The 9,892-nt window shown below is 60.7% G+C and overlaps 1 protein-coding gene across 1 annotated transcript; it reads left to right on the top strand.

Annotated features, from left to right (window-relative positions):
• On the top strand, positions 1-7,066 carry Ecel1 (endothelin converting enzyme like 1). Its single transcript, XM_048807993.1, has 15 exons — positions 1-116; positions 1,082-2,077; positions 2,180-2,250; positions 2,664-3,014; positions 3,474-3,572; positions 3,802-3,876; positions 4,029-4,132; positions 4,430-4,488; positions 4,565-4,616; positions 5,166-5,233; positions 5,371-5,495; positions 5,805-5,870; positions 6,213-6,308; positions 6,457-6,533; positions 6,651-7,066. The coding sequence occupies exons 2-15, from the start codon at positions 1,186-1,188 to the stop codon at positions 6,748-6,750; spliced, it is 2,235 nt and encodes a 744-aa protein (XP_048663950.1). The 5' UTR covers positions 1-116; positions 1,082-1,185; the 3' UTR covers positions 6,751-7,066.
• The last annotated feature ends 2,826 nt before the right edge of the window (positions 7,067-9,892 follow it).

Raw genomic sequence — 9,892 nt, 5'->3', positions numbered from 1 at the left:
GAGGAGGCGGCGGGCTCACGGAAAGAGCGGACGCCCGCCCTGCTCAGCTCCGGCTCGGGCCCGGGCTCCGGCTCGATCCGCTCTGTCCAAGCCAGACCAGGGCGCGCACCTGCCTGGTAAGTGGCGCTCGAGTCTGCTGCCCCTAGGACCACGATTGCAGCCACATTCAGCCACCGTGGCCGCGGCGCCGATCCTCCGGCTTTGTCTGCGTGCTCCCGGCTCTGACTCCAGCTGCGGCTGCAGCTGCGACTCCAGGGCTCAGCTCTCGGGCTCCGCGGACTGCGCCGCGCCGCGCAGAAGACTCCCAGCCCAGGGCTCGGGACGCGCAGTGCTTGCTCGCTAGCGCGGGGGGTGAAACTTCCCCCAAGTTTGGGTTCTGGGGAGAACCTGTTGAAGCCGGGAGTAGCCCGGGCGGGGACGGAGGCAGAGGCTGGAACCAGTCTTGGGTTCTCCGTCTAGACCGACGGGTTGGGGGATGTCTACGACTCTGGCTGAGGGTGCTGCCGCTTGGCATTTGGGCCACTGAGTAGAAGGAGCCAGAGACTATTAGAAAAGATATAGAGGGCTTCCTCGAGGACAAAGTTAGGTTCTTTAGTGGCTTTTGAGCTTCGCAGTGCAGTGCGAAGAGCTGAAGGCAGATATGTGGTCTGCACAGTCGCCCAGTACCGCACCTCCTTCTACAGCCTCTGCTCTTTCCCCCTCCCCCACCTGGCCTTGGCTGGAGCAGGTCTTGGACAAGAAAGGCGAAGAGAAACCGCCTGTCAATGAAGGCCTACTACGTGCCAGGCCCCGTGCCCTCCTGCTTTCTTTCAGGAGTTTCCCGAACCTGCAGCAGGCATGTGTGTGCAGGAGGAGGGGAGACCGGTTAAAAGACTCCACTGTGCGTTCGAGAGGTGGTGGTCACACTGAGCCTTCCTCTTCCCTCCTTCCCCGGGTGATGGAGAGAGGCCAGGTTTAGGCCGCGGTTGGGGAACCCGGGTGACCTTCGGCCCACAGACAAAGGCCTCCGCCCTGCCTAGCCATAGACGTGGGCTCCATGCGGCTGCAGCGCCTCTCTAAGCTGTCTTTCCCCTTCCCGCAGTTGAGGCCCGGGCCATGAGGACGCCCGAGAGGAGGCTGTCAGCTCGGCTCATGGTGTAACCCCCCAGACGCGTCCAAGGCGTGCATCGCGACCGGCTCGGCACCATGGAGGCCCCATATTCGATGACCGCGCACTATGACGAGTTCCAGGAGGTCAAGTACGTGAGTCGGTGCGGCGCTGGAGGCACGCGCGGAGCATCACTGCCCCCGGGTTTCCCTTTGAGCTCCGGGCGTGGAGCATCCGGGGCCCGCACAGGGCTGCCGCGCTGGAACCGGCGCGAGGTGTGCCTACTGTCGGGGCTGGTGTTCGCTGCGGGTCTCTGCGCCATCCTGGCTGCCATGCTGGCGCTCAAGTACTTGGGCCCGGGAGCAGCGAGCGGCGGAGCGTGTCCCGAAGGCTGCCCCGAGCGCAAGGCCTTTGCGCGCGCTGCCCGATTCCTGGCCACCAACCTGGACGCCAGCATCGACCCGTGCCAGGACTTCTACTCGTTCGCGTGTGGCGGATGGCTGCGGCGTCACGCCATCCCCGACGACAAGCTCACCTATGGCACTATCGCGGCCATCGGCGAGCAAAACGAGGAGCGGCTGCGGCGTCTGCTGGCGCGGCCCTCTGGGGGCCCCGGTGGCGCAGCGCAGCGCAAGGTGCGCGCCTTCTTCCGCTCGTGCCTGGACATGCGTGAGATCGAGAGGCTCGGGCCGCGGCCCATGCTCGAGGTCATCGAGGACTGCGGGGGCTGGGACTTGGGCGGTGCGGCCGAGCGCCCGGGGCCCGCGGCCCGCTGGGACCTCAACCGGCTGCTGTACAAGGCGCAGGGCGTGTACAGTGCCGCTGCACTCTTCTCGCTCACTGTCAGCCTGGACGACAGGAACTCCTCGCGCTACGTCATCCGCGTGAGTGAGTCCCCGGGCGCTCAGGCTGCCCGCAACCCGGGGGGCCGCTCAGGCTGCCCGCGACCCGGGAAGCCGCGTGCAGCACGAGCTACCCGGTCGCCTGGAGGCCAGTGCGGCCCGGGAACGTAGTGGCAGCAAGGAGCTGGGCGAGCGGGCAGAGCACCGGAGGAGGGCGCGAATAATTTCCCTGAGTAATTGCGGTGTTTAGCGGAGCCGCGGGAATCGNACCCTGGATCCACCTGCGCCTGTGCCTGTGTGCAGGAGCCCTGTGGGGAGGTGGTGGGGAGCCTGGAGCAGGAGTGCAGTCCTGGGTTCTGGTGCTGGAGCTCCCCCTGCCTGTGGAGCAGGGCAGGCTGTGGCTTGCTGAGCTGCAGTCCTCACTGGGGATGCAGGGGCTGGCTGACAGGGTGGCTTCTCTGAGGGACGGTGTGGCCGCAGTTCTGCTGGCCCAGGGCCAGCTCAGGGCCAGCTTCCTGGCCTCTGCCCACCTTGGGGAGGAGCAGGGGCTGATCAAGGCCAGCCCTGAGGCAGGCAGAGAGCCCTGAGTGTCCCCTGTCCCACCCCATAGCTAGTCAGGAAAGGGTGCTGGCTGTGACCCCTCAGGGTCAGGGCTGGTCAGTAGCAGGACTGTGTCCTGTTGTGCGAGTGGGGCTCAGGACACTTCAGGCTGCTTACCAGGACTGACCTGACAGCCCTTCTCTGAGGGCAGTGTGGGGACCAGGTCCAGCCCCTGTGTGGGGTCACTGGCGCCACAGGTGGTTCCCTGGGGTGGCCCCCATGCCTGTGCGTCTGGACACGCCCCTGTTCCACCTTCCCCCAGGATTCTGCACAACTACCTGGTGTGGCGTGTGGTCGTGGTCCTAAGTGAGCACCTGTCCCCACCGTTCCGTGAGGCCCTGCATGAACTGGCCAGAGAGATGGAGGGCAGTGACAAGCCCCAGGAGCTGGCCCGTGTCTGCCTAGGCCAGGCCAACCGCCACTTTGGCATGGCGCTTGGTGCCCTCTTTGTACATGAGCACTTCTCAGCTGCCAGCAAAGCCAAGGTCAGGCTGCCCTGGGTTCGGGGTGGGTGTCCAGGTGCTGCTGGGTGTGGGGGATGGGAAGCCTTACACATCTCCCTGTAGCTGGGGCCCAGCCTCAGCTTAGGGCTCAGCCCTGAGCATTCCAGACTGCTGCTCACCAAGGGTCCTTCCCCCAAGGTCTCAACATGCTCTCTCAGCCACAGGTGACCTCCTCTGCCCTGCTTCTGCCCACCTTTCTCCGTCATGCTCAGGAGGCTTGGTGTTAAGAATGTATGGAATTTTTCTGGGGCAGGTTCCCCATTCTGGGCTTGTAGCTTATTGTCAGAGTGCAAGGTGTGGATCCCCACCTCCAAGGTCTTTCCTTGGTGCTCAATATTGCACCCTGGGCTTAGGAAGTGGCACTGAATTATAGGGACACCCTGGGTTCTAGATGCTGGGGCCAGATCTAAAGCCTCGTGGCTGCATCCTTGAAACCCACAGGTGCAGCAACTGGTGGAAGACATCAAGTACATCTTGGGCCAGCGCCTGGAGGAGCTGGACTGGATGGATGCCCAGACCAAGGCTGCTGCTCGGGCCAAGGTAAGGTGGGACCTGAGTCACAATTGTTGGTTCCACAAACATTTTCTGGTGCCTAAGGGTGCCAGATGCTGGGGAATAACAAGAGATATCAAAAGAAACAAAAATACCTTTGAAGAATCAACCTGACCTTGATCCCCGGACCTGGGCTGGCCTAGAGCCTCCTCCCATGGCAGTGAGGGGGCTGTCTCCTGATGCCCTGGTCCTTCCTCACCTGTCCTCTCACTTGCAGCTCCAGTACATGATGGTGATGGTTGGCTACCCAGACTTCCTGCTCAAACCAGAGGCTGTGGATAAGGAGTATGAGGTGGGTCCCACTCCCCCTGCCCTGCCCAGACTCACTGGGCATGCTTCCCCAGGCTCTTTGCCCAGACACCTGGGAAGCTCACCACCAGACACAGAGAAAGCCTCATTACTCCTCAGCTGGTGGCCTGGCCCTGAGTACTGCTCCCCTTGCAGTTTGAGGTACATGAGAAGACCTACTTCAAGAACATCTTGAACAGCATCCGCTTCAGCATCCAGCTCTCTGTCAAGAAGATTCGACAGGAGGTGGACAAGTCCACGTGGGTGCCTGGACCCAAGCAGGGGGTTCTGGGCAGGGATGGGGTGGGACAGCAAGCTCCTTCCCAAGGCCAGGGCTGGTGGAGCAAACCATATCAGATCCATGCCAGGTGCAAGGTGTAGGGCCAACAGGGTGGTGGCCCTGCCCAGAGAGGGCCCAGAGATTCACAGTCAGAAGTTAGCGGTGGCGGGGCCCTTCAGACGGCCTTCAAGAAGGAGGCCAGGATGTGAAGGAGGGAAGTAGGGGTTTTGCCACACACCCCCGCCACGCCCCAGCTGACTGTAGCCTCCTTCCACAGATGGCTGCTGCCCCCACAGGCACTCAATGCCTACTACCTACCCAACAAGAACCAGATGGGTAAGGGGGTATGTCTCCACCAGGGGGCGGGACCTGAATGTGGGTGTGTCTCCCACTGACCACTGCCTCCCCTTAGTGTTTCCGGCAGGCATCCTGCAGCCCACTCTGTATGACCCTGACTTCCCACAGTGAGTAGGGAAGCTCCCCTGGATGTGGCTGAGGGGTGAGGTCCCTGGTAGTCCTAGTCCCTTCTGCAGATTGGGGGTTGGGTTCTTGACTGCTACAGAACTGGGATGGGTCGTGACAACTTCGGACCCTGGTTCCCTATAGTCTTCATTTAGAAGATCAGGGTTTGTTTATTTGTTTGTTTGTTTTTCAACTCCTGGGTGCCCCCTTACCTGTTCTAGGCTTGTTCAGGTGTTTAAAAAGTGGAGGGACCCTAGTGATAAGGAGCCTCCGTATGGGTGGTAAGGGTGCCTTAGTTTCCCTCTTGTACCCCTCCAACTCTCTGTAGCCCCCTCTAGCTTTGCTAGTTGTTATTTCCTAAAAGGCAGCTGGGCAGATTTGAACCCTTTCATGGCTCCCAAGGAGACTTAGGGCCCAGGACCTTGCAAATGCCTCTCTAGTTTCCCTGGCCACCTCCCAAGCTGTCCAGGGATCTCCAGGGGCCTGTACAGCAGTTTAGGCTCTTAAAAGGCAGATGAAAGCTGGGGCCTGACCCTGCTGCTGTGGCCCAGGTCTCTGAACTACGGGGGCATTGGCACCATCATCGGGCATGAGCTGACCCATGGCTACGATGACTGGGGTAAGGCCTGGTGGAGCTTGGGATGGTGGCCGGGGGGAGGGAGGACAGGCAGTGGGGTGCGGTGATGGGCTAACGGGTGGATGAAGGAGGGGCTCTGGGGTAAGAGTCAGTCTCTGCTGCCCTGCCACTGTCCACAGGGGGTCAGTACGACCGCTCAGGGAACTTGCTGCACTGGTGGACTGAGGCCTCCTACAGCCGCTTCCTGCGCAAAGCAGAGTGTATTGTGCGCCTCTATGACAACTTCACTGTCTACAACCAGCGGGTGAGGCCCCCTGCCCCTCGTGCCCTCCAGCCCTGCTGGGCATGGACTGGGAACAAACACACTCAAGGGCACAAGTCCAGACCTGTGCCGGACCCCTGTACACACTCAGGGTTCCTATGCACAAGCACACAGGCAGCTGGGAGTTCACACCCCCACGGCACATGCGGGAGTGGGGCAGGAGGAATGCTTTTTTCAAAGTCTCTGGGAAAGGAAAGGAGAAGGTGGGCTGGGGTTAGGGGCCAGGGCCCAGAATAGACAGGCCTGGGAGGCCAGCAGCTCCATGCAGACTTGCCTCTTCCACTCCGGCAGGTGAATGGGAAGCACACACTTGGCGAGAACATCGCAGACATGGGTGGCCTCAAGCTGGCCTACTATGTGAGCCACCCTGCCTGCCCTTCATCTCTGATGGTAGATGGTGGAAATTGATGAGGACCTCAGACCAGACACATGGCCACCCTCCTGGCCTGCTTTGCTGAGCTCTGGCCTGGGCTGGGGTGAAGGGGTCATGAGTCAGGCCTTTACTGGGAGATCAAAGAGGGCTACCTGGAGGAAGTGGCTCTGGTCAGCTTGCCCTGAAGCTGACCACAGAGCATGGTGGGTGGCATGCACAGCTGGGGTAAGTAGGAGCTGGCAACGCAGGGAGGAGCCGAGGGGGTAGGGGTGGAGAACTGTGCCCAAGGAGGGTGGGAGTAGCAGCCCCACACTCTGCACCCCCAGGCCTACCAGAAGTGGGTGCGGGAGCACGGCCCAGAGCACCCGCTGCACCGTCTCAAGTACACGCATGACCAGCTCTTCTTCATCGCCTTTGCCCAGGTGGGCAGGGGCGGCACTGGCCTGTGGCTGGGGTGGGACCCACATCCAGACTCTGCCCCAGCCCTGCCTTACCCAGGCCTGGCATGGGGGTGGGCAGTAGATGCCCAGCTTCAATTCCCCACCCCCATCTGCTCTCTCTGTGGCCCAGAACTGGTGCATCAAGCGACGGTCTCAGTCCATCTACCTGCAGGTGCTGACTGACAAACACGCACCCGAGCACTACAGGTATGCCCACCTGCCAGCCTGGTTGGGGCAGCGGGCAGGAAGGGAAGAAATTAATGCCAGCAGCTGGGGTAGAGTGGCCACTGGGATCCTCAATGGCTGGGTTTCCCCCAACACCAGGGTGCTGGGCAGTGTGTCCCAGTTCGAAGAGTTCGGCCGGGCCTTCCACTGTCCCAAGGACTCGCCCATGAACCCTGCTCATAAGTGCTCTGTGTGGTGAGCCTGGCCGCCTGCCCACCTGCCTGCACGCCCCCTCTGCCCCGCACGAATTGTCTCCTGCCAGCTGCCGGGACAGGCTTGTGCCCTGTGTGGCCTTGCTCCTGGCTCCCTCACCTTTCCAGCTCCTCCAGGACCAGACGCCTGGCCTGCAGTCCCTCTCTTCAAGAGAGGATTGGAGCAGGTGTTGGGTGAGCTCTGGCAGGGGACACTGAGGTCCCCAGACTTGGCTCTAGGGAGCGGACCCCTGGCCAGGTCGGATTGTACAGGCCCCACCTCCACTGTATTCTTGCTGATGAGTCTGGTCAATAAAGCTGCTAAACTCTCACTGTGGCCTCATCAAAGCCCTCAGAGCAAGTGAGTCTGCAGCAGTCCCTTGGGAGGAGATTCAGTCCTATAGCACAGCCAGGACCCCAGAGGTCCCTTCTGGTGGCCCTGGTGTGGCTACCTCTGTCCTACTTCCCTGGGCACTTTGTCCTCCACCAAGCACTGATTCCTCCCTAGCCAGGCCTCCTCCCTCACACCCTGCCTGGTGCCTCCTGCCCTGTTCTGAGGCATTCCCTGGTCTGCCTGTGGCTTGCCCACCCACGGTCAGGGTGACACAGGGAGAGTGGAAAGCAGAGGCTGCTACTGCAATATCCTAGCAGGACAGCACCAGCTTCCCCTCAGGATGGGGTTGTGGGCCTCAGGACACAGCACCAGCTTCCCCTCTGGAGGGGGTTGTGGGCCCCAGGACAGCACCAGCTTCCCCTTGGGAGGGGGTCGTGGGCCCCAGGGGAGGTGAGGCTGGGCCACACACCTGGAGCCAGGGTCGCTGGGTGAGAAGGGGAGGAGTGGTGGGGGCTGGCAGTGGGGCTCCACAAGTGGCAAGGGGAAGGGAAATAGGAGGCGCTGCTGGGCTGGACACGGCTGCCTGCCTGGTACTGCCCATCCTGGAGGGCACAGCTGTGGCGAGGACACTTGTCCTGGTCAGTCTGGGATTCTCAGGGTCTGCAGGAATGGGGCCGGTGACACTTGCCCTTCCTCCCAGGTCCCTTTTTGCCTACTTCAGAGGCCCTGTTCCCATGTCTTGCACTACAGTGGTGACCTCCTGCCAGCTCAGTTCCTGTCACCGTGCTTGGTGACCATGGTAGGCTCACCTATGCCCAGGCATTCTCAGAGTGCCCCTTGCTGGGGTGACGGAAAGCAGTCTTCCGGGGAACGTTAGTAGCAGAGAAATCAAGGAACCATGATGGTTTAGCTGTGCTTAAGCTTCCAGGCGTCCACCTGTAGGCCTGTGTGCCCATGTGCCCAGGGACTCGCTGCTCCTGCCTCAGCAGTGTTCTTAGAGGCTGGCTGGGCCTCTGCACCAGACCTGCTTTTGCCACCCACAGCTTTGTGATTGGGCTTTGAGCCCAGGGGTTGCTGCTGGGTGACCTTGGCAAGGGACTCACCTCCTCTGAGCCCAGGAACAATAATAGCCTCCGGGAGGAGAGGCTGGCTCACAGCCACCCGTAATGATGGATCCCAACGAGCACTCCCTCCCCCTCCCCAGGACTGCATGCTGCCTGGTCCCCAGCCCTGCCCCTCCCCAGCCGTCACATACAGTTCATCCGTGGGAGCCTGATTCAGGGTCCTCAGGGGGCTCCAGCCTAGGCATGCACCTCTGTGCCGCCTCAGGAAGGCTTTGAAGCTAACTGGAAAGATGGCTGAGGTGGGACAGCAGTGAAGGTGGGGGTGTGGCAATCTCCAGCTCTGGGACCCTGGGATTTCTGAGGCAACCAGAAAGGGACACAAGACATCTGGTGCCACCAAGTTATCCTCAGTTTCAGGCTGTTCTGACTCATTCAGTGGAGCCCAGAGTTAGGTTCTGCCACCCCTGGGTTTGCTTCCTTGCTGACCCAGATGTCTAGTGCCCTGGGGTGCACCCAGTGAGGAGCTCTGGGTGCCATATTTTTAAATGGCTTGAGCCCCAGTCCAAATACGTTGGAAGTCTCGGGTTTTCTGTGTACAAAGGCCTGGGGGCCGGGGATGTGTTCCCTGGGGCTTTTCCTCATGGCCCTTGGGTAGGCTGGTCCTTTCCCACCCCTGCCTCTGCTGAGCAGGGGCACCACCCACACAAGACTGGTGTGAGGCTTAGCCGAAGGTGGGCCTGCCTGGCCGGGGCTGAGGCCTGCTGTGCCTTTCTCTTTCCTGCCCCTCTGGGCTCTTTACTCCTTCCCTAGACCGGCTTGAGAAGCCTGCTTTCCCCTGGTTATTAGAAAGAGCCATTTTCCCAAGCCCTGGCCTCCAGGTTGGTCAGAGGCTAGGACTGTCTGCTAGCCCATTGTCCTGTGGGCCCACCCAGGGAGGGCAGGGCAGTGGCAGGACAGGGCAGTGGAAGGACCCTAAAGTCCAGCTTTTCTTCTCCTGTTCCCGTGGCCTCTGAACCAGCAAGAGTGCAGAGAAGAGATTTAATTTTACACACAGGAATTACTTCCTCTCCTACTCCTTGAAACGCAGAAGGGACTGCAACTAGTGTCTGCTCAAATTAGCATTTTCTTCTTTCCTATTCCCCTTGTTAGGGGTCACAGTCAACTTTCATTGCCTCCTCCAGCTGACAGTATGTGGAGAGGGCTTCTTGAGAGACTGAGACCCTTTCAGCTTTGCAATTTGCTGCTGGCCCGAGCCTAGGCCACTGCCCAGCAATTGGTCCACAAGGCAGTCCTTGGAAGCCACCAATCATGCTATTTATAATTCCTTAGTATGCCTTTAGAAGGTTCCAGGACAATGAGAAGCTCTGCCCATCCTCCCCAGGGAAGGCTCTCTCCACGGGCTCACTTGACATTGCATTTGGAGCCCAGGGTTTACGCAGCACATCACCATCCAGCCCAGACCTTGGCAGCTGGGTAAAGGAGACTGGCCTTCTCTGCAGCTTTCCTGGGCGGTCACTTAGCCTTGCCTGGAAAACCAGCAGTGGTGGGAACTCCTGCTTCAGAAGACCCCCTCCCCTTGGGGACCATATCTGTGTCCTGGCATGGCCTTTCCTTCAGAGTCCTTGTCATAAATTGGAACCTTCACCCTCGTGTCCTGATGGGGTCTCTGCTCCACCCCCACTGTGACGCCTTTTCCTCTGGTCTAAGGCAAGCCACGCCTCCTGTCCCTGCAGATATTGCTCCCCCCCCCCA

Source organism: Marmota marmota, unplaced genomic scaffold, assembly GCF_001458135.2.
Source record: "Marmota marmota marmota unplaced genomic scaffold, marMar, whole genome shotgun sequence".
Lineage (NCBI taxonomy): Eukaryota > Metazoa > Chordata > Mammalia > Rodentia > Sciuridae > Marmota > Marmota marmota.
This window is presented reverse-complemented; position numbering and strand designations above follow the sequence as displayed.